The sequence below is a fragment of the Pagrus major genome, chromosome 15, assembly GCF_040436345.1.
Source record: "Pagrus major chromosome 15, Pma_NU_1.0".
NCBI lineage: Eukaryota > Metazoa > Chordata > Actinopteri > Spariformes > Sparidae > Pagrus > Pagrus major.
The window spans coordinates 9391784-9419376 of record NC_133229.1 but is presented as its reverse complement, the minus strand read 5'-3'; the positions used below and the strand labels follow the sequence as shown (position 1 = coordinate 9419376).

General features: G+C 40.7%; 1 protein-coding gene across 1 annotated transcript in view; it reads left to right on the top strand.

The window, feature by feature from the left end:
- The window catches only part of khdrbs2 (KH domain containing, RNA binding, signal transduction associated 2), a 72860-nt gene that overhangs the window by 14088 nt on the left and 31179 nt on the right, over positions 1-27593 (top strand). The window contains exons 2-3 of the mRNA XM_073482657.1: positions 3811-3938; positions 20160-20276. Coding sequence (XP_073338758.1) covers positions 3811-3938; positions 20160-20276 — 245 coding nt within the window. The remainder of the gene's footprint in view (positions 1-3810; positions 3939-20159; positions 20277-27593) is intronic.

Below are 27593 nucleotides of genomic sequence, written 5' to 3'. Positions count from 1 at the left end.
GATTTTTTTCATCCTGTGTGAGGACTGAAGCCAGTGACCTTCAAAGCACATTCCTGCTCCTCTGATCTTTAGGCTCCCGTCGCTCTCACATATTTGACAACGATGATACCAGTGTGAACACTTCTCCAGATCTAAAAATTGTATGCTTACTTTCCTCCTCTTCCCTCTGTTTCCCCCGTCTCTCTTTCTAACACACACAATCGTCTTCTGAGTTCACTGGCAGGCTGCAGACCAGGATATAGGTGTTTCCCATTATGCACTGTTCCAGAGTATAATCATCTTCACAGGCTATAAAAACATCATTACTTTATTCAAATGATATGAACACTATGCCCATTTGAAATTAAAACACCCCACGTTGAAGACATAACCCAAAACAAATTCTCTCCCACATGCAGATCTCGAGGAACAAATGCGGGTAGTGGGACTTCACAATGAGCTCGAGAAAGCACTTTCAAATCCAAATGAGCTTTATTTGATGGTGTGACTGTAACAAATACACATGGAAATGTACCCTCTCAACTGAAAACAAAGAGTCTACAACAAATTCTCAAGATTAAACAACAAAATGTTTTTTCCATGCCCTGGAGAGCGACACTCGTGTGTTTTTCTGATCTGACAGCCCTGTCAGCAGGAACAAAACATCAGTCTGTGTCTTCCCAAATGTTCACTGTTGTAAATTACCTCTGGTTTATGATGTGACAGTGCTAAAGTTAAGGTTTGGTTTGGTTTAGGCACACAAATGACTTGTAGGATTAGTAAAGATTGCAGTTTGTTCGGGTTAGGGGAGCTTCATCGTCAAGGGTTGGGGTTAAGGTTAGAGAAAGATCATGATCATTGTTAAAATAAACCAACCATGACTATCTACATGAAACAGAAAACAAACAGCAGTCTCTCGTGTTGCAGTCCAATGTTTTGTTGACCCATCCATCCAAGGTTCAAGGTTCATTTATTTGTCATCCTACAGCACAGGGTTGTACGACAAAATGCAAGCTGTAGTCCGTTAATGCTACTCAAGAAAAACTGTTTTCTTTATGGTGGAGGATGAGCTCAGGAGTCTCACAGCTTGAGGAGAAAAACTGCTCCGTAGCCTGGTGGCACAGCAGCAGACACAGCGGTGGGTGTTTACTGATGCTCGATAGATGGATGCCAAAGATGGTCTGGGCGGTTTTTAATCACCCGCTGTTGAGCCTTCCTGTCCTGGGCCGTGCATGAGCAATGGCAGTTTGTGATGTTTCCAGTCAGGACGCTTTCTATTGCTCCTCCGTGAAAGTTCACAAGAACCTGGCGCGGTAATTTGGCTGAACCTAAACCTCTCGTGTATGTTGACTTTGTGGTCATTGTTGCTGTATTTAGTGACACTAATGCTTTGAGCTAATTGGCATCAAGCTGGCATGCAAACATTGACAACTGTCTGATGTTTAGGGAATGTTGATCATGTTGGCCATCAGGTCAGCATGCTCACATTTGCTCATTATCGCTAAACACAATGTACAGCTGAGGCTGATGGGAATGTCTTAATTTTCAGGTTTGGTCATAAACCAGAGTAATGGACCTAGTGAAATTTACCTGATGATGGCGAAAGAGGTCAAGAGGTCATCCTCTGGGGACTATGAATGTAACAATTACTGGCATTCCATCAAATAGTTGCTTGAGTCTGAACCAAGTAATGGAACAAATGGCCGACTTTGTCATTCCCAGGGCTCCACCACCAGCCCCACCTCTTTATATATATATACTGTATTTATGTTTTCAGTTTGTCACAATACACTACCCTGTGTACTGGAGAGGAAGCAAACCTCTTTGTGTTTGCACACCACGGGTTGTGATTGATTCATATCCTCAGGAAAGCCACCTAACTATTTTTAAAAGGCACATTTTAGAATCTCCTGCTATCCTTGGGCGCCTGTCTTGTGTGAAAGTGTCACGTAAGGAGGTGTGAATCAGCCGCATTGATGGGAATAAAAGGTTGGAGGGGTCTTTAAATCTGTTTCCTGTGATTTCAGCTAGAGGCTTTGGGCACAGTCTGTACCCAGTGGCAGGCGGCGGCGGTGTGAGTTCACTGGGTTCACTTGATCCAGTCCTTTCCATTAGAGCCTCATTGTGAGACATTGCAAGTAAACTTTGTACTTTTCACACAAGCCTAAATGATTTGATAAAATGATGGTGTCTGATTTCAGTGCCTCGAGAAAGAGGTCATAAAAAGCAATGAACAAACTTCTTCTCCAGTAAATATCAGCTAAGGCTCTTCCATCTGGTGCTGCTTCTTAATAACCCAGAAGGCATTTTTAAATATTGATTGGCACTCGCCCATTTTCATTCTTAGTCACTTTTGCGGCTTTGGTGAGAGTCAACTTGGAGAGAAGCTGCAAAAAAAAGGGGGAGACAGCATGTTCCAATTTAAATGATCTGCCTCAGACAATCAGGCACAATCAGAGAGATTGTGTCACGCTGGAAGAAAGTGGTGCATTTCAAACTGTTGGGGGACGGTCTTTGCGATTTCACAGACAATTGCAATATCAAACAAACGACCTTAATTCATGGTGTAAAACTGAAACCGCTGACCATAAGAAGCTGTAATGAGAGAATATCGGAGCCGACTGGAACAGAGGCGTCATTAAGCTGGAGTTATGGATGTGCAGAAGGTCACGTCAAGGAAAAGTCTCAGAAGGAACCTTCGCTAAATTGCAACACTTTATCCACAAAAACAGATAAAGAAAGTCAAATTCTGATACGTTTAACATTGATTTTAAGGTGGGTTTGGCAACTTTTGAGGATGTATTTCTGTCCTTTCTCCGTGAACATTTGCAAAAAGAGAGAAATACATTAATTCAAAGCCTGAGCTGTCTTTTTTAACCTCACAGCTTTGTCCACTGGCTGCTGACAGCTCAGATAAGGGTGCTCCAGTCTAAACAGCCTCTGGAGTTTCTGTAAAGCTGCTCACGAGGGGTCGCTGACTCGTCCTCGGTCTTGTTCAGCCACGTCTTTTGTTGTCCGGCAAGTGTGTTGCAGACCGATAGTTGTAATTCCACTGAGTATTAATTAGCGACAGAGGAGGATCCCTGCGAGGTTGAACAACAGATCAGAGCGAGTGTTTTGAGGTCAAGTGATATAAAATGCATCAGTCGAGAGGGGCTGTGCTGTGAAGCTGAACCGGACGGTTGACCACCTCTCAGCTCTCATCTTATTTCATTAAGGCCGGGGACACACAAGAGGACTACTGGGCCAATTTGCACGAGATTTGCAAAAATGTGAAGGAGCAAATCTGCAGTTTGATTGAAATCAACGATCTGCAAATATGATCTTAATATGAGAGCTCACAGATCTAATCTCCAGCACCCCAATTGACTTTTACCCGATAATATCAACCGTTTGACATTAAAAACGTTTAATCCCCTCTCTGCGTGAGTCCTGTGCTGTGTGGGGGTCAGAGACTGCTGACAGCCCACTAGAGCTCAGTTTGCAGTGAAGTGATTCACAGCGAGCTGACTGTGACTGTTCGCCTCTGTTGTTATTTTGATTGGAATTACTGGATCATGAGATTACAGGGCCTGATGTAAAGGGAGGTATCAGGAGTCAGCGGGATAATCTCATATCATTAAGTTTGCAATGTGAGCACATTTACAGCTGAGAGACGTACTAATCAGCCAAATATTCACCGTGTGATGCAATGCATAGTTAAACATATCCTAATGTCTCCCCAGCCTGACGTGTTGCCGTGTGGTTGTCATGCTGCAGCTGACACTTCAAGATGTTGACTGATGCTTTTTGACAAACTATCTTCTTTTTCTTTATTTTGTTTTTCTGCAGAGATTGAAAAGTGTGAAGGTGATGAATTGAGAAAAGATGGCGACATGAAGAAATACCTAGATATCATCAGCAATAAAAATATCAAGCTGTCCGAAAGAGTTCTCATTCCAATCCAACAGTATCCAAAGGTAAGAGACACAACAGCCACATCCTACAGATATAGGGTCCCGTATATTATTTTCTGTGGAAAGAACCTGACCAGTAACAGATATCTGCAGTATTTTTCAAATGACCGGAACAGTTAAACTGCAAGGCAAGATGGGAGAATTTAATTTGAGTTGTCTGTCAGTGGACGGGGTCTCTTATGGCTCAGTGTCAGATATGGATGGAGCCTTCTGTCCATACTCTGCGTTTATTTTGTCCATATTTCTGCACGTTTTCTGAAAGCTTACAGATAGGGACCAATGGAGCAGCACCTCCAGTAGTCATGGGGGGCAGTGCAGCTAATAGTTCAAGCGAGAAATGACCACCGGACAAGTTTTAAAAATGGCGGAACTTTTTGAGGAGAGCTTATGCGAGTTGGTGAGAGGTTTTAAACATCTGTCTGATGTTACTTCGTTACTACAGAGCAGCTGGAAGGAGACTGGACGGGTATTAAATGTGAGTCGGACGGTGGTGAAGGAAAAGTGGAGGTGCGGGCGAGACCGATTTGTCTCTGAGCTGCGTCCTCTAGTGGTTGTATTGCTAAATGTCCATGCCAACGTGAAGAAAGCATGGAAGTATGCGGGCAGTGACTGTTATGTTGATGTTAATATTGTATGAAACGGACGTATATCTTTTCGTATGTAAAGGTAGCATAAATGAGCCTCTACTCTGGACGAGAGCAGCCCCTTAGTGTGAGCTGGTCCATCACAATGTTTGATTTGGCCCAACATTTGTTTCTAGTTAAAAACATTGAAAATGAATATCAAACATTTTTATTATAAATAGTTACGCATGCTGTTTTATTTTTGTGAGGTACTATTAATTATTTCTCATAATCACAGCATGGTGGAAATTGACGCTTTGCAAAAGAAGTCAGTTTGGGGCATGCGAGGTAAGAAAAACATGTTGACGCAGAGACAGTGGCACACAGACAGGAGACATTTCCAACAAAGCCGGCAAGAAGACTTCTTTTGTACAGATGGGAATTCTGAGGCAGTATGTCTTATTTGCAGGCAATCTGTTGCTGTAGTGAAGGAGTACAATATCCATCATCACTACAACACTAAACATGCAGCAGCTTTTTCAAATAAAGCATTATTGTGACTAAAACATGTAATATTTAGTTGTTATTTAACTATATAAAAGCTAAAATACTACTTAATTAGAGCAACATAATAGGTGATTGCTTTAGTTTTAGTTTTGGCCCTCCACAGGAAAAGTTTTGGGCAGTTTGTCTGGGTACTCTAGCGTCACCTGCTCCACCAGTTTTGGCTGAAAATCAGTGAAAAAACCCTCAAACAGACGAACAGAAAGTCATCAGGCAGTGTCTGTTTATTTTCATGTAGTCATCAAAAAAGAAAAGTTTTAGTGCACAAAGCACTCAAGGGTACAGTGGAGAACAATGACCATAAATCACTGCATGACACAGTGCGCGTTATTCTGAGTTATGCAATGTCAGTACTGACAGAGTTTGAAATGTAGCCTAATGAGGCTGCTCCGTCAGGCAGCTCAGCTACAACACACAGCTGCTTGTGGCGAACCAGGATGCTTTACTGCCACTGTAATCAAGGAAACCTGCTCCACTGACTATGGAAGGTAGGCTGAAGAATAATGGCCACTGTGAAGCAACACAGTTTTCAACACACCATATTTCCACGTAGTGTATAGATTATCTGTCCCGCTCTGAGTGTACATATGTACTGCATATGTAATGTTGGTAGACTAACAGATTAATGTCAGCCTCAGGGCACTGGATATTTATTGATACAAGGAGTAGTTTTCTTTGCTGTATTTATTAGCTTTTCTTCTTCAATATCTGTATCATTTCTTCTTTTAAATACACAGTATATCTGTGTCCAGCTGTCCTGTTGCTAGGAAATGTCATCATTTGTTATGTTCATATGTTTTAAGTCATTTATCAAGAAAAATAGAATAAGTCCTTAGTTTTGCCATAATTATTTTTTTTTATCAAACCCCTTAAATTCTTATCTGAAAATATATGTTATTAATTTTGAGATAAAAGGCAAACTGATTCAAAGTTAGTATTAGTTAGTTGTAACGGTTAAAGCAGCCATAGGAACATCAACACTTTGCTGGTCCCTGAGCTCTCAGTCGGAACTGCTAACTGCACGGCTAACTGAGCTAACTAGCTAAGGCAGCTATAGTAAGTTACTCTGGTAATATGCTGCTCCACCTTTGCTTTGAGTATGAATTTGTAAGGTGGACAATTCTTACATGTTGCACCTTTAATGCAGCGTTCAGAGCAAACACAAAGAAAATATTTGCGCTGCGTCTACTCGTGTAAAATAACTGTGAACCACATCGACAACTTTTAAAATGCTTCATGTTGATGAAGGTTCTCAGTCATCCAGGTCATGGTAAATCGAGGTGCTGTATCGTAGGCAACTGGACGTTTTAGCTCTCATCCAAGAGGCTTCTTCAGTTCTAACTAACTGGAGAGGAGTTGGTAGGCTTTTAAACTGTGTGGGTGTGTTCTTACAGAGTCGTTAAGGACATGTGTGAGCTCTGAGTTTTAGAGTCGTTGGAGCCACTTGTGGGTCGTTGGTCCAACTGGCCTTCATGTGGGTTATAGGCCACCTCCTCTGTTCAAAGACGGTTGTTCCATCTACATCCAACTGAAACGACCGTCTTTGAACAGAGGAGGTGGCATGAGACATTAATTATCACCCACCTACAATGCTGTAGTGAGTTCTCTCCCCAGACAGCTTAACAACCTTTCACACCTGGGCTCACCTAGCCTTAGCAACCCACATGAAGGCCGGTTGGACCAACGACCCACAAGTGGCCCTAACGACTCTGAAACTCAGAGCTCACACCTGTCCTTAACGACTCTGTAAGGACACTCCCACACAGAGTTTAAAAGCCTGCAACTCCACTCCAGTTAGTTAGAACTGAAGAAGCCTCTTGGACGAGAGGGGAAACATCTTCAACAAACTGAAACAAGTCCAGTTGCCTACGATACAGCACCTAGATTTTAAAATGCTTGTTCCCTGAATGGAGTTCGGATCGATCAGAGCTATGCTGTGCTGAGACATATTTCCAAAACTTACCAGGTAGTCTTACTTACTCACTCACTTCCCTCCACGGCAGCTTCTTAATTGTCCTGTCTTGGTACGAGTAGATATGTTATCGAACAGCTCTGGGTGTCCGCAAACGGCCACGATTAGCGATTATCCTCTCTCTCATTGTTGTTCGTGTTCAATGTCCGGACATCGGTGATGTGAACGTCATGACATCAGTGTGAACATCAATGCCAATAGGCTTTCACTACACAGCGTCAAGTGAAAATTTTGCTTGAGTTCAATATTTTCAACTCATGCGAATGCTCACTCGACGCGTCAATGTTAATGATAAGACGTGAATTCTCCTCTTATCATTGGATTCCTATGGGATGTCTAGCTTGGTCTGAGCACACCATAAGTTATCATCGCTCCCTAGTAATACTAAGGTTTTCTCCTTTAATTGCTTTTGCCAATGCATCTTGTTCTGGGGGATGTAAACTTCTAACCAGTGCTTATATATAAAACCTGCATGGCTCCCTTCTTCTTTGTACAACACTCTCACACTGGTGACACCCTCTTGTCTCCCAGTACTCATTTGAAATAGCTCACTTCTGGTCACTTTTCCTCTTGTTGCTGCCGGGGCTCAGTTACAGTTATAGAGGATAGCTCTACAACAAAACACAGACAGTGTCTCAAGTAAAGTTCATTTCTATGTTGAGGCGTGCCCCATGATGTTTGAAAATGAAGTTTACTGATTTTTCAGTCTCATAAGAGAAAGACGAGAGAAGTGGAGGGCAGAGGAACATTTAACTACTCCTCAGGAGCTCGGCCAGCGTACTTGAGTCCAGTGAGCCCCTCAGGACACTCCGTAGAAATCAATTTGCTGTTTCCTCCTCAGGATCAGTGTTGAAAAAGTAATTAAGCTGTGTTCAGGAACTCCTCAGTCCATTACATTGATTTCAAATCTATAAAAAAATGCCAATTGAGCCTGTTTCTTAGGAGAAGAAGACCCGCAGTGACTCAGAGAGATCTCTCTGTCCTTGTGTTTCTGGCTCATTAGGTGCATTCTCTGGCCAAGTGTTAGACCATTTTTCATTTGGAATTACTTTTTAATTGTGAAGATTGAATATTCCCTGAACTTGCAGCACACATGCTGGTTGAGATCGAGTAGAATAATATTACAATACTTTAGGCTATATTGCAATACACAATATAGATCTTAATATTTTGAAATATTCTCAAAAGCACTTTATAAATGCAAGCAATAGATGCTTTGTGGCTGTACTTGATAATATGACAACCTTTTGTTGGTCCTAACCTTCTCTGTCATCACTTTAAGGTACATGTAAAAATAGCCGATCTCACAGCTGTTGACTTCTGTGAGCAACAATCACATTTCTTACTCGTTTAGTTGTCTGAAAACAGAAAGCAGATGCTTAAAAAGAGATACAAGCCCAAATCACCATCATGCCGATTTGCACTGGACACATTTTTTCGCATGGCCTCTGCATTAGACGAAACATGGATTAAACACAGGATTGAGATCACAAACGACCTGGGCAACTATTACAAGGTCCCCAGGTTATACTAGTCCGGTGCGAACAGGGATTGAAGGTGCACTATGCAACCTTTTCTTTGTCCTAAACAAGGATACAAGGAATAGCAGTTTGCAAGAGCCAGTTGTATTGTACATTTGCATGTGTCAACATTAGAGCAAAACAGGTTTGTATTTTGTGTTTTGGTGGGGCGAGATCAAAAAGAGCCCATTGCCCATTTAGAAGTCCTACAGTTCATCAGTAAAGGTCTAAAAAAAAGTTACATAGTGCCCCTTAAAAGGTAGGAATAAGCCTTTTTGGTAACGGCCTTTGCAAAAGACTTCCAAAATGGTTTGTAAAGTATGGTTCATACACTTAGATGATTAGGATAGATGTGAGTAGTATATATACATACTGTACCTGTACTGTAGGCACCTATCAGTCCAACACCTCGAGACTCAAATTAAATGGAAACATCTTCTCTCACCAATCATGTCCAGCATACTGATTCTATGGGGAGGAAAAAAACAATTTCCTCTTGGAGACTACACATTGGGAAGTAAAATGAAAAGATAGCAGATAGAGTGCTCGGTCTCCGTCCTACCTGCTGGTTAATTGCATTCACCTGGTGTCCTAGGTGTGAGTCAGCTCCTGATTAGATGATTAATGAAAACCAGTGGAGCTCGGGGTCCAAAAACCCTGAGACTCACTGAGACAGATAATTGAGGTACGTTTTAAAAATGTCAATCAGTCTCGTCATAAACAAAAAATTTACAGGCTCAAAATCCTGCTGCTGTCTAATGAACAATATGGTGCCGGCTCTGCAGAGGGAGCACAGCAGTGCAGCCCAGAGGGATGGAGCAGTTGTCCAACAACAGCTTTTGCGACCTAAATGCACAGTCAGCACCCCACAAGACTGCAGTGTCACTATCTTAAACATCTTGGTAACACTGCACTTTCAGTTAATTGTAATTAGCCACATGAAGGAACTCTTTGATCAAGTGCACAAGAGGATGCGACAAAAAGCAGAGCAGAACTTGGAAAGATGAGTACGATGGTGCACGCAGAAAGACCTTGAGTTCAGAACAGGTTTGTCTCACAGAGTTGAGACAGTTTGGCCTTGAAATGACACAATTTTCACTAATCTCTTCTGACAAAATTTGCAGTTTAAGCAATAAAACTATATTTATTCTGAATTTTTAAAAAATAATGTGTAATAATTCACTGTTTTAACAGCTGCATGACAGATTAATTGTTAGATTTCTTTACTGCTTTCGTAAAGCAATTTGTTTGGGCTTAGATTTACTGTTGTGAAAAATGTTAGTATATTGTGGCTACACAGATATGAATTCTGGCCAGTTTTCACTGATCAATATATTTGACTTTTTCGTCTGACAACATTTCGTCCCACCGAGAGGCACAAAACTAATTGGTTTTATTTTATGTCACTGTGGAAGCCGACTTTCTCAATAATGTCCAGTCTGACTTTCTGTCACTGGCAGCAGAGTATAAAGTATAAAATGTCATAAATCTGTTTTTTTTTCTTGCCTCAGCAGTCTAATAGTGCTAATTCCTGCTTACAGCTGCCACCTTCCTGCAACGTAATTAGATGCAAAGTAATTCAATGAAATCATTCTTTATGGAACACTGACAGACGGATACTGTGGACCGTTTTCACTGCAGACATTTTGACGCGTCATATAAGGAATAACACAGGTGCTGTGAAAAACATTAATGATGGCATCATTCCACTGGCTCTGTAACACCTCAGTTTAAGCTCTCATTAATTTTATTCTGTCCAGCTGTGCTTTTTGACGAGTCAAAATGTCCTCAGAAAAGAGTCTGTTTAGTCCTAGTTCCTCGTTAATAATATTGCTCTGAGATTTATACTTGAACCATCGACACTCTTACGGTGTGCTTACGTTTGATAAAGCTGCCGAACACAAAAAAAAAAAATCGTCCTACTTATTGTTAGCATATCATAACGTGTTTCAGCTAGAAGCACTCATAGGAATTAATCTGGCTGAAACATGCTCCTTTTATGCCCACAATAAAAAAGAAATAAGTTTCGGAGCAGCGTGTGCAGTTATTTCCCCACAAAAACCCTCGCTTTAAGAATCCCATTTGTAACTCACGCACCTGTGGTCTATAAATCTCAAATCGGCTTAAACTCACGGCACCTGTCTCGTGATTTCCCCCTCTTTAATGCCAGCACAAATGAATAAACAATTAAACAAACAAGGTCTAGTCAGGAATAGCCGTGGACGAAAAAGAGAGAGTGAAAAGGACAAGAAATGAATACATAATTGACAGAGGATTAAAAACAAACAGAAACACACATACGCTGGAAATTGATTGTAAATCTGTTTTATAAATGAGGCCCTTGTTCTGTGGTGGTTTATGTTAATCAAGTCTGTTACAATGCAACAAATAATTGACTCAAACTTTGTCGAGCTTTGAGTCAGACAGACAGCGACTGCTGTCACACAATATGCGTGTAAGTAGCTTACATTTAAAATCAAAAGTCAGTGCCAACACAGCACATTAAAGGAATATTTAATTTTATTTTACTCTTCAGTTAGCACGGCAATGCACACATTTATTGCACCACATATAGATAGAAACTAATTTTCATTTATGGTCTGTGGGCACGGGCTGCCTGCAGTCTGCTGCAGTAACAGATCAAGTAGTAAGAGACAGTTTCAGTGTGTTAAACATTGTAATACGACAGGCACACAACTACAGTCGCACACTACATAACTTCCTCAACTCTGATTATGAACCTCAGCACATAACTAATCATCCTGTCAAATCTAAAATAATTCTAAAATTATAATATACTTTATAATATAATACATTCTGTGCAGTGTGAGGACACTGTGAAGCTAATTTTAGGATTATTCTCATCAACTTCCAGGTTGTGCAACTGCAATATTGTACCCACTGTAACATTTTGATTGGCTTATTTTCTCAAGAAATCATCCCCTGATGTACCACAAGGCATCTGTAAACTAATAGTAGATTGCACATGTCACACTACACTTACTCGCTGAATAATAAATTCACTTTTAGCAGTCAGACTCTGAAATACATTAGCGGGTGGAGAGCTGACAGGGAAGCATATTTACTCAAAACAGAATAAATCCCAACTTCCCAGTCAAACCGTATCTCTAAATTATTTTTTTATTTGTTTAGTTTGTTTATTTGCCTGATAGGATACAAAAATAAGCTGAAATTTCAGACTTGGTAAAAGCTTGTTGAAGGCATCATTCACTGGAGGCTACTGGTGCGTTTTGCGCACCACTCTCTGTAAAATGTACATTAGGTTTGTTGTCGTCTCGCAGCCTGTCAAGATAAAGACATTCAGCCTTGAAGCCTTCCTCCGGTGACCTTACCATCACTTTCTATCTGTAATCTGAAAAAGTGATGAATCCTTGAAAGCGAGGTTGATCTCTGCTAACGGGAGAAGAGGAGGTACATCTGTACCTGTCCCAGTTTGACATGTAAACAAATGATACACTCACAGCTGCTAATGGACGTCTCGAAAATTGTACGCAGCGATCGCTACTTACTCAGCAAAAAATATGATTAAGATAATCAGCATAGTCATTTTCATTATCTCTTAACTAGAATTTATCCTCTGCTGTTTAATGAGACAGCTTGATTAGCATCTCATAACCTTGGGGCATGAAATAGATTTTCAATGGCTGATACTGTCTGGTAGTCCAGAGTTGGGAGTATTTGGTGTGTGTGTGAGAGAATGAAAAAAACGATTTTGCCCTTTTAATTTGAATAAATTGGACATATTTCTACTCTTGTCACATTTGAACAAGCTAGTTACCTCCGCTGGGTATTTGCTTTAACCAATCATCCTGCAGGTACACACACACACACAACCCACAACACATTAAATCGTATTGTGTCCTTGTGGGTGCCACAATTTTGAGCTTATCAGTCTTGGGTTATTGTGACCTTTAAATAGTGCAGCAGCCGCGCTCTACCCATAGAGAAATCCCATTTTTGTCTGCCCAGAGATGTCAGTGTCCCAAAGAAAGGCCTATCATGTGGAAAGGTGTTTTGCTTAGATAAGTGCTGAATACAGTGGAGGGAGCAGAAAGTGTGAATTAAAATTAAGCACTTGTTTGATACCATCACGGTTCTTCCTTGGATCCAGTTGAGTCAGTGTTTGTGTGATGACTTTGTCTGGAACAATGCTGCTGAGATATAATACAGATAAAACACTCCCCGGTGTATATAATCATCCTACATATGCTGTGTCCAAGCTCCATACGAAGACTAACAGGATTTTCAGTGTGCATGTGTAGCTCTGGAAGTGTGACAAACTCAAGTGGAATGTCAGCATGCAGCATAGATTCACTTGATTTTCAAGTGTGCTGTTGATTGGCACTATTGTCTCACGATGCAGGGTATAATAGAAATGAAGGAGCTGCTCTCAGCTGGAGAAAATTAAAGTTAATTGCAACTAATGGTGAGGCAGCCTCAGGAAGGTCTGGGAAAACAAAAATAAAGTAATGTGTGTTTTGAATTGCATTGTACCCCTCATTAAAGCTGCTCTTATTAATAACAAAGGATCTAATTACTGTGTGTAATGTTGAAGCCCGTCATAGAAAACATGTCACCCAACTCTGTGGTTCGCCTCAGTTACATAGAGCGTTTTAGCATCTTTCAGCCCACTGTTTTGGTTTTGCGCCCCACATCATTGCTTTTTTGGTTCATACTCATAGCTGTCATCAACATCATTACAAGCAGAGCTGGGTAGAAACAAAAAAACTCAGATAAACAGCAGGCAACATTAGTGATTAGCTGGTCAACATAGCGAGGCAATTAGTAGCTGAGAAGTCTCCAGAGTTGGTGGAGACTAAACTACAGCAGAAAGGAGTAAATATTTGACTTACATTCATCAGATAGACACAAACATGACTCCAAATTTGTGCTAATTTGTCTGCTAAGTTGGCTTTAACAATCTTATTAGCTGAAAATATGTCAGTGGCCCAGAAAACACCAAAACAAAACAACAAATGTTGCTGCTTTAATTTTCTGAATGCGAGATAGTAGTTCTTTTTAAAGGTACAATATCAAAGAATTGGCCACCTGTTGAATTGATACTCAATACAAATAGGGGGCAGCATATCACTAGTGTAAAGGATAATCGCTGCTAACTGTAGCTGCTGTCAGCTAGCTCAGTTAGCAGGGCAGTTAGTGGCCCATGCGACGAGCACCAGGGGAGCGTTGGTGCTTACGCCACTGGCCTGGTAGCTTTGGACTGGGACGAGCAGTAGCTTGCTGGTTAGCATGCTATCTTCCGGTGATATCTCCTTAACATAAAGTCAAAATTCTTATTTCTTCACATTCTGATGATCATTTCAGTCCACTTTTGAATGTTACAATCTCACATATTGCTCCTTTAAAGTTTCAGTTTGATGTCTGTCAGCACATGCCTGGTGTCACTTGAAAAATACATTTGTGTCTTATTCATTAATTTCCCAACAGTATAGTAATTATATTACATACTATAATGTAATGTGTACATTATTGCATTATATAAAAAGTGAAAATGAGACACAGTAACATATTTTGTTGCATTATGATGAGGATTTGCAATGTTCTGCCTCTCCACTTGCTGAAGAAGTGGAGGAGATTCGATGCAGAAAAGTCATTTGTCATTTAGAAGCTGAAGCTTGTTATGGAGCTCAGGTTGTACAAATTGATTTGTCTTTGCTCTAACAGAAAAACTAGGTAGCTGCTGCTGCTGCTGCTGGAGCAAAACACAACCAATCTGGAACACTTTCATAGTCCTAAATATATCATATTAGTTGTTATTTTGGCATTGCTAGCTTCTCATCTGCTTTGTTTTTGGTCAAAGTTGTTTGTCACCTGATCCAATTGACTGTAATGATGATGTGTGTTTTGTTTTCTGTCTCTGTGTGGAGGCCATCAGGGCGGCTGTTCAGGGTGTGTTAATGGGAATTGGGAATTTTTATTGGGACATTCTGCTCCAGTTTGTTGTGATGAAGCATCAGTAAGACCTGGGTTATTTTTTAACTCAGTGCAAATTAACTTTGTGCTCTGTGTTTTTTGGGATTTCTGCTGGTTTTATGGTTTCACTCATCTTTCTGTGAAACGCATTGCAATTTAGACTCTTTGAACTCTCATGGGGCAGTGTATGATCCTACAAAGACTGCCTGCATAAGTCCAAAGTTGTTTAACAATGTTTGGACAGCGAAACATCCTCACTTAAGGCAATGGTTGTAAAGTCATACCTTAATATCAGATTATCAGTATTAACAGACTTCAAACGCTCCATTTGATGATTTGATTCCTTTTGAAAAGACTCTCCAAGTGAACAGTAGCAAATCTCCTCTGCTCGTCATGCGAGCACCAAACAACCACTCATCTGCTTTCTTTAATGTCTGTGGAGGTGATAGGACACACTCCTCTGACAAGCTCACAGCCCAGTCATCCCTAGATGTCATTAAAGCATAAACCTCTACCTGAGGCTTTAATCCTCCTATCACACAGGACCTGGACCTTCCCCAATAGCACAGCTCGCTAACCTGGCAGTAAGTGCCTCAGGACATCTGCAAATCTTGACTGGCCCCGGTGCACTGCATTAAAGGGAGGCCACTGTGCACATTTTCCAGCTTAAAAGCTGAAATGTTCTTTTTTTTCTTTTTGTTATTGGATCTGCAGCGCTACGGCACCTTGAAGTCAAAAAACGTCAATGTTTGTATTCTTTCCATGGAACTGACCTAATACTGAAGCACGGCAACATGTTTGTTTGGGAGATAAAATCATCCCGAGGTTTTCTTTGATTTTCATTTGTGTGTTTTTCTTTTGATCTTTTATTTATTTATCTTTGACTGATTGTATTGCTTTTAATTTAGCAGCATTAAAAACCAGGTTCATGAAAGAACACAATATTCTCAAAGTAGTTTGAGTGTATGGAAAATGAAATTCAGCTGGGATGATACTGTGTGTTCATAGAAATCTCAGGCCTCATAGGGCACATTAGTGAAGAGGTATGAAATAAAGATAAAATATTACAGCCTGCAGCCAAAACAGTTTCTTTCATCGAATAAATAAAATCCTCTTCTCGACAACGGTGGGTTTTGGTCATGGTTTGGGTTTTTTAGTTTTGTGATTTCCCGTTTTATGTTGAAAGTTTATCCTCATGTGTCAGGTTTTACTTTCCACGTCCTGTCTTTGTCTGTTTCCCCGCCATTTTTCTGCATACACCTGTGATCTGTTAGTTAATGAAAGGAGCGTTTGTATTTATATGAAGGGCCAAAATTAATCTTAAACAGCATCATCTTTATAAAGGTTACAATAAAGTTTGGCTGTTTTACTTGTTGTGGATCATTCCCGGCTCAGGCCCTCTGTTGTAGAGAACACATTTTCGTGCCCAGGTTTACATGCCTTTGTTGCAGCTACAAAGTGCCCCATGTCAAAAATGTAAGGGTTTCATTTGTTCCAAAACCTTTAAATAATTTACCTTTAAGTCTCAGTCACTGCGGTCTGACACCACCTGAAGATAAACGTAGATCACAGCCATCTTAATATTAAAGTTTGGGGAATAACAGACTGACTTATGAAACTAATTTTAAGAACGTTGGCCTAGTTGTACTGAAGTTGACACTGAACTGATCACATTTATGAACGCAGACACCAGCATAACTAAATGTAGGAGTATATGGAGATATAATGACAAGGACCATGCGACAGGTGGACTCTGTTTGAAGTGCTCAGAGTAGCTCATATCTACAGTGATTCTGAGAGGTCAGGGTACTGCGACTAAAGGGCCCAGACACACCAAACACACATCAAAGAACTAGTAGCGACAAAGGCTGAAAAAGCCGCTGACAATGGCCAAATAGTGCCAATGGTGCAGGACACACAACAACAATAGGACTAGGCTGTTGTGTGACAACAGCCTACCCGGTGTGTCAGGGCCACATCGCGGTGTGCCCCACATCGTTATCACTAGTTCTTCGATGTCAACTTGGGGTGTCTGGGCCCTAAAAGACTTCTACACCGCACGCATTTGGTGCCACACCCATAATGCAACTTGACTTTCACTGTACAGTTTGTAAAGCCCGCTGAGCCAATGTGATTGTGATTTTGGGCTATATAAATAAAACTGATCTGATTTGACTTCCAATAATTCAGTTGGACATTTGAGTGTGTTTAAACAACTCTTTATATAATGAGTATACATTACAGTATGTTATGCTCCTAGCAGCTAATGTAGCCTCGTGCAGCTAGCCTTGTGCAGAGATGAGAAGCTGGCTACAGACATATGGTAAGCTCACTATTTTATTACTCCACATCCCCAGATTTGTTACATTTTTACATTTACACCCAAACTACCATCGACTCAAGTGACATCACTTGAGGATACTTACCAGCAATGTTTGGGGTTACAGTAAAGTATTTCTTTTAGCAGTGACAGAGTAATATAACGCGTTTCAAATAATATTTCAGTAGCATATTACTACAGTTAAGTCATGCGTTACAATCTGCGTTACCAACCGAAGTGAAGTGTTTGTATGACCATATTTATATAGGCTCTGCGTGTATTTAATATAACCGAGCCTATAAGTTATTTTTGTCAGTCTCTGTGTGACTGAAATGAGCCGTATTTTGTAGGACTAATGATGACTTTGATCCTTTGTCTGCCTGCTCATCACTGTGTCCAAGGCCATTCATTTATTTAAAAAGATCTCGGCTATATAGGTTATAAGGGCATTTTGTTGAAAGTAACTAAAAAGTAGCGTAATAAGTAATGTATTACTCTATGCAGACAGTGATATTGTAATGTAATATATTACTTTAAAATGAAAGTAACTTGTAATATGTATATTGCATTTTGAAAGTAACTTGCCCAACACTGCTTATCAGACTTCACTGTTCTTGCTGCTGTTGGGCTTTGTTGGCACATTCCCAGGAAGTATGCAAGGGCTGAATGTTGCCCAAGGACCCTCAAGCAGATTACTAGAGAGTCCGCTTTGGGTTGAGAATGGGCTGAACTTTAATTACCCACAATTCATTGCCATGCAGTCCAATTTCTAGTTTTCTTGCTAAAAAAAAGCAAAAAGAACTTATTATGAATGCGTAAAACAATTACTTCATTAAAAAGTTTCATATACTGTAGGCCAGAAAATAATATTCAACCACATCATGACACAGAAATATACAGAAGTATAGGCTGTAGAGGTCAGAGTGCGTTTTATTATTGTAGTCTTCAGGCCTGACAGTCAGTGGCCAATATACATAGCTTTGCAGTCTCACACCATGGCAGACTTGACATGATGACACATCACTGAAGTTCACAAGGCTTGTAGTTGTACTCTCTAAGACCTGTTAAAAGAGTTAGATGTGTAAAATCACTGGAGTTTTCCATTCAGAAATAAATCGAGAAGCACATTAGTTTGAAAGCACCGTTACAGCTTAACGGATCGCTGCAAATACAGAGAACACAAACCAAATACAGGAATTCTGTGCACACAACAAAAAGGAACAAAAGTCATTCCCAGAAGAACATTTTATCAATATTGTCTTGTGTTTTTCTGTATTTGCAGGGTGATGTTTTTTTTTTTTACTGGACTGTGTTTTCTCATTTGTTTGTGTATTTCGTCATGGTCAAATTGGTAAATGTGTTTCTCAAACTGATGGTATTTTGTTTACTTGTAGGTCGATGTGTTTTTGTAAGTTGCAGTGCAGTGGGCTCTCAACTATGAGGAGGATTTTTAAAACTCATCATAATCTAAGAAGCAGGCCTCAGTCATGGAGGTTGTTAGGAAAAGTGCTTTGCTCAGCTGCATTAGCAGGTTTGCAAATTCACATTAACGTCACACAATTCATCCTTCACCTCCTGCTTTAAGCCTTGTAGACCTAGAATATTATAGAAATGGCTTTTTCGGAATGAATATGGAGATTGATTTATTAGAATTCATCCTGCATGAAAGCTCTCAATTAAATGTTTGTCCTTCGTGTAGAAGTTACACTTCATGAAATACAAATAAGTCGATGAGGGCACCCATTGTATCACTGAATATTTGTCCAATGTCGAAAATGTTGTTGCGCGTCGTAATCGTTGCATTCACAACACCCTTCCATCTGATATCTGCATAGTTATCAGTGTTGAGACCGCAGGGGGCACATTGCATCATTTCAAACCTCATTTAACACCGAACCGTGCCCCTTTCTAAAGCCCAAATTGCTCGCCATGGAGCGGCAGAGTAGCTCGAGACATTCATTAGCTTAATGAAAACAGGCCACTCTTCTTCTACCGCCCAGCGAGCGCGTTCTTGACGTAGCCGCAACGACCATCTGCTCTCAAGCTCCCTGCCAGCTATAGGATAGTCCTGTCAAAAGCAACCCCTGTGAAGAAAGGCATCGACAAAGGTGCCTTAATCATTCAGATCAGGGGACGGCCAAGGACAGTGGGGATGCTTTTTTTTTTTTTTTAAAGTTGGTTTCATCTGGGGCGTCCCCTGGCGCCTCCCTAACCTGAGACGTTAGGGCGTTCACTCATGATGTTAATGATGTCGGTGAAATAAGCTGAGTGTGCAGTTGTCAGAGTTGAGCTGCAGCAGCCACACAGCTGGCAGTGAAGTTATTAGCCGCTCTGCCACAGTGGGAGAGGCTGCTTTGTGAAAAGGTTAATATCATTTTAGGGTTGGCCAGAGTGTGTTGTGGTGGGTGGCTGACCACCTGTTCAGCTCTGGAGGGGGCCTCTTATCATCTCATCCAACAGCAAACACCTGAAGGTCAAACAGTTTATTACAATTTAAAAAAAAGGAAAAAATAGTCAGTGAGAGGGTGTAAGTTTGTTTTGAGAAGTAAATGACACTTTCTAATTGCTCTTCTGCTCATATTTTCATCAGAAACTGCCAATTTGACTGCAGTCGCGTTACGAGATCCGCCCCTCAGATTAATCACCACTAATCTCAGCAGTGTTGTGCTCGCAACAACCCAGAGCTACTCTTCTCAATATGAACACTAGCTGGTGCACAGCGAGAGGGAAATGATAGTCACAGCCCCGAGGCTTGAATCAGATAGTTTGTCATCGGGATAGTATTACTTAATTTCCCACTGGGAAGAAACTCATTATTTCTGACTTTATCTCAGCACTGACCTCTGGAATAGTCTCAGGAACGTTATTGGTTTGAGCCCATGTTCACTTTTTTTCCCCCTTTTTTCATCTGTATGACATGGATGACCCGAAACGGCAATAAGATACATGAGCAGCGAGGGCACAGTTCAAGCGAATGGATGGATGCATGAGTTATGCTGGATGAGAGTCACCTTTAATGTGCTACGTACAGAGCACAATTATATCGATTTATCACAGGCTACATTACAGCTTTTTCTCACATGATGAATGGTGAATGGAATGTGAGATTATATTGATAATAGATGACTAATGGGCAGCAAGCACCTTTCATGGTTAACCTTTTCTCCAAATGGATCAAATTCCTTTTTAACATCCACCCCGTGAAGGGAGAGGCGGCCTCAGAAACATTTGTCCAGATATAAGCCATCTTCTATCATTATTTGTCCTCCTCTTACACATGCTGAAAGCACTGATAGGGTGTCTGATTGCTTTTTTTCTCCTGTGTCACAGTTTAATTTTGTCGGGAAGCTGCTGGGACCACGGGGAAATTCCATGAAACGATTACAAGAGGAAACGGGTGTGAAGATGTCCATCCTCGGCAAAGGCTCCATGAGAGATAAAGACAAGGTGAGAAGAAAGATATATTGACTTGTGTTGAAACACGGTTGTTCGGTCGGTCAGAGATATCGATCGAACGGAAATATTTACAAAAACAAAGCATTTTAAATTCCAAGAATATTCTAGCCAACAACATCTGAGCTGTAACTGAGATGAATCACATCCAGAGTAGAATTAATGGTTCTCAGTTGACAAACATATGTAGGAGAGAATGGGAATGTTTTTCTGCGTGCTGTTGTTTAATAGCATATTCTGTAACAGTCAATTATGAATGCAAAGTAATGAATCTCTTCGCCAAAGTCATTTATCCTGCTGACTTGCGGCTCCCTGGGGCCAAACTTACCCTAGCGTGTTCACAGGCAGCCTGCTGGATCTGGTGTTCACGCTCGTAACAGGTCTCAGCGAGCTGCTATAGAGTTACATCGCTATTCTTACTGTAGCATCCGATTCAGACATCGAGACATGACAGAAGACCTGCAGTGTTGCCGCCACTATGGTGAAACTGGAGCTGCTTTTCAGGACGCCAAGAACATCTGGAGGGAAAAGTAATGCACAGGTTATTACAACTACTTGCAGACCTGAGTCTGCAGGCAGCTCCCTTCAGATTAAGTATGAGCTCATTGTTAGCTGTCGGGCCGACAACTTTACAGTTTTGGTTCACTCTTACATCTCACGGTGTGTTTTTTATTTGCGGCAGGAAGCTGTTTTCAGCGAAAAAGCTCTAAAAATGTACTGCAGACGATGTTACCATTATACCCCCTCGCTGTTTAATGTAAAACGTACAAACACTGAACGTTATTCCTTCAGTGAACTGGCAGCCGAGGAAGTAACAGAGCTGAGTCGACGTCAGCGTAAAATAAGGGAGAAGGCGGGAAAGGACAAGTGTCATGTGTGCGACCCATCATCTGGGAATTTTAAAAGTAGTTATCAGCTAACTGAAGAATAAACAGAAGAGATGAAGAAGTTAGCAGATTAACTTTTTTTCCCTTTTCCTTTTGTGTCAAGCAGCATGATGTAGATGATGTCAGCCCTGATGTCAAGTCTCTTTTGCTTCTACAAAAATCCCACACTACGGCAGCATTATTGTTTGGTTCAATTTAAAAGGCAGTGTAATGATATGGGTCCTCTTAACTACACTGCTGCAGGATCTCTGTTTAAAAAGGGCTGAATTCAGAGATAAGCTGGTGAACATAGTGGAGCATTTACCAGCAATTAGCAGATATATCCTTCAGGCGTTGGTAGAGACCAAGGCCGTTACAATCGTACAATGGTATTTCTTAAAGCAAAGCTTTTGGCCTTCCATACACATGTAAACGCCGTTTTACTGAAAATGGAGCTTTGGAAAACTCCTGCCAGGGTTAAGATATTCAGAAATGCAGTTTTCAGTATTTATGTGTAGACAAACCAGGGTTGTTCGGCTTGTTTCCTTTCTTTGGCAGGCTTCTGATTGGCCAACGTGGCCTTAGAGGTTGAGGTTATATCACCACCTGTTGCTTTGGTGTGCGCTTGACAGCCTGCGTTTGCCTTTTCATACCGCTTTTTTGAGATTGAAGGAGAAAAAAAACACCAGTGTACGTGTGGACAAGGTCCAAAAAACAGAGCTAATAAGGAGTGAGTATTGGATTTACATTCGTCAGGTGGACACAATCACAGCTCCAGTGTGATTTATAATGTTGCTGTTGATATGCCAGTGTTGTGTTTACAGCTTTTTTCAGCTGCCTTCAAGTGGCCCGAAAATCAGTTTTTGTAAGATATCATTGTGATTAGAGTAAATATTTAATGGAGGTTTAGTCAAGAACACCTCAAGATCCCTTAGCAGCTATTCTGCAGCTTCCAACAACATCACACTTAATCAGCAGAAAATTCTGTGATCAGAAGAGACGGTCGTTAACAATGCACATTCTCAAGTGTCAGCGCCACAGAGGGAGAACCGCATGTGTGTTTTCATTTTTCTGGCCGTTGACACAGTGTGAAACTAAATATAGCAACATTTTAAAGAGTCAGAAATGATAGTTTAATTCATGAACAAGTTCAAGAGAAACATCAGATTAAAAGTCAGGAAGCAGGAGATGGATTGACGCCCAGTTGTTGTTGAGGAGCTTCAGATCGTGTCACACATTTTTTTTCCTCAGCAGATGGAGATTTTATGGAAATGTCGACCAAATTTTTATTTTTCTCTCAGCACTCAGGCGCAGAGGTTCAAAGTTAATTCTTTGCCTTTGGTAGTTGTTTAATTTATACATTAAAAGTGCAGTTTCAACCCACTGATCTTTTGGCTTTTGGATAGGTCAACTTAATGAAGGCCATTTTTCAACAACTGGGTGGCTTTGTAATTAGAAATTAATACCTTTTTGGCATGGATTTCTTTTCAAGCCTAATTGTGAGGCTGAAAATCTTCACTCCGACGAAGTCTGAACGCTCTGCCAGTGCCTTTCTTGGCCGGTGTGAGAGTTCATTTAAAAGTTTGGCCTCCTGCCACTAAGTCCATTCAGTTTACCCATGTGCTGCATTAACGTGTCCTCAGTGTGTAAAATGAAGTAAAGAGGTGCTAAAATGTTAATGACAAAAACTAAAATGCAAAATAAAGGTTTATTTACATGAATGCAGCATGCAAGATGTCTTTTTATCATTTGATAAATGAATCACTAAATGCCTCTGACACGGCGGATTCACCTGCAGTCTGAAGGATGTGTGGATAATAATAGACTCCTGATACTTGTCTCTTATGAAGGGCTGCTGAAACGATCACATTTAGTGTTCGGTGTTTTCTGTTAGCAATATTGATTTTGTGCACAGTCTGAAGGACTCCGTGATGAGACTGACACCTAAAGGTCGTGACTGAAAGGCTGGCTGCCATTTGAGGCGGCTGGTCACAGGCCAGCGTGGTGCAAACATGACAAGCATGAGCACATTTCTGCCGTCTCATCCAGCTCCTCAGTGGGGTGCATCAGTCCAGCAGCATGGTAACATCTCAGGTTTGGAAATTTAGCATCAGAGCAGGCCACCCAGACCTAATACGCCATATGGTCAGTATTACACCCTGTGCACAGATATTAGCCCCGTTAACACGGTGCTGAGTCATAGAGCTGAAGCAGGGAGTCCTCGATTCACCTCTCTGACTCAAGACTGTTAACACAAACACTGCAAGGTTGGAGAGAATTTTATGTCTGAGCCCCTAAACATATAATATCGACTGATCAAACACACACACACATACCGCAGTCATGGTAACTGATGTATAGCTGCGTGTGCAGCAGTCTCTCCAACATTCAAGTGAAACAGCTCCGAGACACGATCATCTGCCCACATGCACGTTCTGATCTGATTCAGAGTGACCTAGGCTCCCTGACAGTGAATGTGAAAGCATTGCTGAAAATTGGAGTGATTTTTAATTAAAGCTGATTCCTCCCAGAGGGTAGAGAATGGCCCTGTGATGCAAGGACAAAAGTTTGAATCCGCAGATTGTCTGGCCGAATGAAGTGTTCGAGTGGCTCTCTCGCTCCTCATAACAGCCACCATCATTGTGTCCTTGAGCAAAGCACTCGACTTCCCTATTGTTGCAGTGCAGGATGATAATACAGGTTAAAAAAAAGGAAAATGATAAAAAAAAAAAGTCTTTGGCATGGCTGAATAATCCCTGCATTGTTCAGTATGCAGCAGCTGCATTCCTTAACAGGTACAAAAAACATCTCCACTCCAGGTCTGACATCACTTCTTATTATTTGTTCAGTGCAGAATTGATTTTACAATTTAACTAATTCTTTTGAAACACAGTTAGGACTGGCCCGGAGGTGTATTACAGATCTTTTAAGCCTTTAAAGCCGGTGTGAAGCCTCAGGCAGGGCTCCTCGGGGGCCTGGGTTAAGACTTAGAGGTGATTGGGTTTTTTAACTCAATGCCCCTTGTCCTAACTTAATATAAACTCTCTTGCTCGAAGGATTGTTGTGAAATTGCTTGCATTTGTGTGGCTCTTAAAATGAGTAGCTACAGTTTCCAGCAGTGTCAGAAACACATTTTTAGCTGGTGTTAATAATGAGCCATCTTTATTATACAATGTTTTTAAAACCGCAGTACCTATTTTTATATTGACAATGTCTAAGGGGAACGATAACCGGACACTGCGCCCCCCCTCAGCCCTTCAAAGCATTTTATGTTTTAACTCACTCTTTTGGTTTTATGGCCCTCGACTTTGTTATTTCCATTCATTCTCACTGCTCCCATAAACTCACTGAATGCTCCATACTCAGCACTAAAATTCAGACAAACAAAGTTAAGAACAAGCTGGTGAACATAGTGGAGAATTAAGCGGCTTAAGAGCTGCCAGATATCCCCTAAACGGAGCTGCGATGAGAGTGAATGTTTGTCAGACGGACAGAAACATGACTGCAAATAAACATTCATCTCTTTAATTGATAGTTGGCTGCCTTAACAATCGTTTATCAGTTGATCATTATTGTGATATCAAATATGTTGAACGTTTTTCCATCAGAAAACAGTTTTAACCAATGACTTTATTTATGTTCGATGCAAAATCAGAGTTGGCTACATTAGGTATTCAAAGAACAGACACCAAATTACTTGAATGATAAACTGAGTGACACAAAATAATGACTTTGTTTTAATTGCGGAGCTCTCGTCTGCCACTATTCAACGCCTGGCCCAAAAACGTCCAATCCATATTGAATTACAAATTCCTTTTATTTTAATTAAATATATTTTCTCATATCAGTATTTTGTTTGGTATATTTGAAAAGCAATCAAATAAAACAATCGGTTAAATTCTCAACAGTGATTGTTTTTTTGTTTGTTTTTTTGCACACACATCAGATTAGATCAAATCAGATAATTAAAAAATAACCGATGTGTCAGGAGAGGCCAAGAAACCATCTGCCTTATACAACAGAGCCCAGCTCCATCACAGGAAAGAAAATATATTAAAAAAAAGCAATAAAAAGTAGTATGACATAATTTAGGAATATACAACAAATAACACATAATGAAACAAGAAACACACAAAATAAACAGGAAAACTAATCAATCAGTAAACAATTATCTAATAAAAACATAGAAATACATAAAATAATAATGTAAATTATATATATACACAACGGTGATTAATCGATGGATGATTGATAATTAACATCCCTGGTTCCTCCGTAGCTGCTGCATGTGCAGCTAGGCAACTGTTTGCTAACAAGTCCACCATGTCAACCTCACGAGATGATAATATATGTGTGTCAGTGTTGTGTTTACAGCTTGTTCCTCTGCCTCCAAATGGCCAAACAATCAATTAATCCTCCTTTAACAACTGCATGCACTTGTCTAGCACCATTTATGCTGACTGTGGTGGAATCTGTAATGAGAGAAAGAGAGAACCTGGAGACCTTGGCAAACTTTTTGTCAGAGAGCAATCTTGAATGTGAATCATCGTTAGGACAGAAATGGCAGTGCACCTGCTGCTCGTCTCTGCCACGGTGACACCTGCAGCGTTTCCCTTTCTGTTTTATTTATCGAACTTGTCATGGCCCCACCTGTCCACCAGGCATCCTCGGTGTGTTTCTCATCAGCGAATCAGTCCACTGCCTCCCCAGCTGCACCTTGTTGCTTCATTAGTCTGTTTCGTACATAAAGTTGACAGTTTTGACATGTGACTTCTGCCTGTGCATTATTTCTGTCATTTTGCTGCTTGTTTTTTACTTCCTGAGGAACCTAAAATCCATTTTCACCAGCGCTCACTAAATCATTTATTGACCATCAGCATGATCTGAGCTGAATGCCATGTCTGGGTCACAACATGTCTATCCATTTAAACATTTCCTGGAGCTGTTCTGGAGCGGAGCCAGCAGACATTCTTCTCTACAAATCAAAAAATGCAATTGCTATTGGAAAAACATTCACTAACAGCCTCCCTGCTGCCAGAATCTATGACCGGGCTGTTCTATCTAGTCTGTTATGCTTGTCGTTTTCTGCTGTCGTTGTCAAACGTGAAGTAATTATTCTCGCGGTGTCGTTCCTTTACGCGAGCAAGGAAAAGGCCACATATCATTCGGAAATGTTTTTCTATGTGGTACAAGCGTCTTCCTGTCGATGTAGTGATTGCTCAAGTGGCTTCTTGTTTGAAACTAAATCAGTAATGTTACTGTAGGTGATAGCCTGCCCTGACTGTTGCTTCTGATGAACGGAGGGGAAAAGGTGGAGCTGTGTGTCACAATCACATCAAAACCTCTTTATTCTCTGATTGAGTGCAGCGGTGCTTCATATGGCTGGATGTCGGTTTTTAACCAAGCTAGCATCGTGGCTCACAGGATGTCTGTTGGTGCTTACCATTGACTGTAAACATGAACGACCTGACAGCTCCCCAAAAATTGAAGCCAAAACAACTCAACTGCTCCATGTTGGAAAATGGGACAAACTGAAAACTCAAAGAACACGTCAAATGAATTATTCCCAAAGATAGTTTTTGTGTCGTTTTAAGTAGTTTAAGTTTGGTTTAAAAAGGGAATTTGTGATGTCATGATTGACTGCTGAACCCTGAAACCTCACGAATGAGCAGGAATGTGTGCGGGAACTCGAGATGCAGCTTCATCATCACCAGGTCAATGTTTTGATTTGTCCTGTAATGTGGATTATGACCAAATACCCGCTAAGCTAATACCTTCCAGGTACTTTGGCTGCACTTACTGTTTAGTGCTAATAGAAAAATGTTAGCATGCTAACATGCTTAACTTCAATAGTAAGCATAGTAAGCATTGTACTCACCTAACTACAGCATGTTAGCATCGTCACTGTGAGAATGTTGATATTATGTTGATGTTAGCATTTAGCACACAGAGCCATTAGCATTCTAAGTTGCATAGCATGATCTTATGGGATGCTGTATACTTTATTTATTACACAACTTTTAATGACATTTTGTGTGTCATGTCATGCATTTTAAGTCTTCCCTGTGTTGTGAACACCATTCACATTCATACGTTTTGGACGTGCAGGAAAGGACTAATTGTGGCGAGCTTCGTCACGTGTCATTATAGTCAGATGACCCTCATTGTCATGGTAACAAGGTAAACAGGTGGTTAATGTTGTGAAACAGTCATTATTTGGTTAGGTTAAGGAAAAGATCATGGTTTGGGTTAAAAGTCATGTTAACGTTATGTGACAGGAGTTATATATACTGTAGTACATAATGAACTTTGTTCTTGATTTTATTGATAAAACTGAAGGAGGGAGTGCTCCTGTATGAGTTGAGTCATTCTACTTTTTCTTAAGCCAAACAAACCATTCACAAAGTCACTGAACCATCTAAAAAATGCATTGCCACAAAGCTGA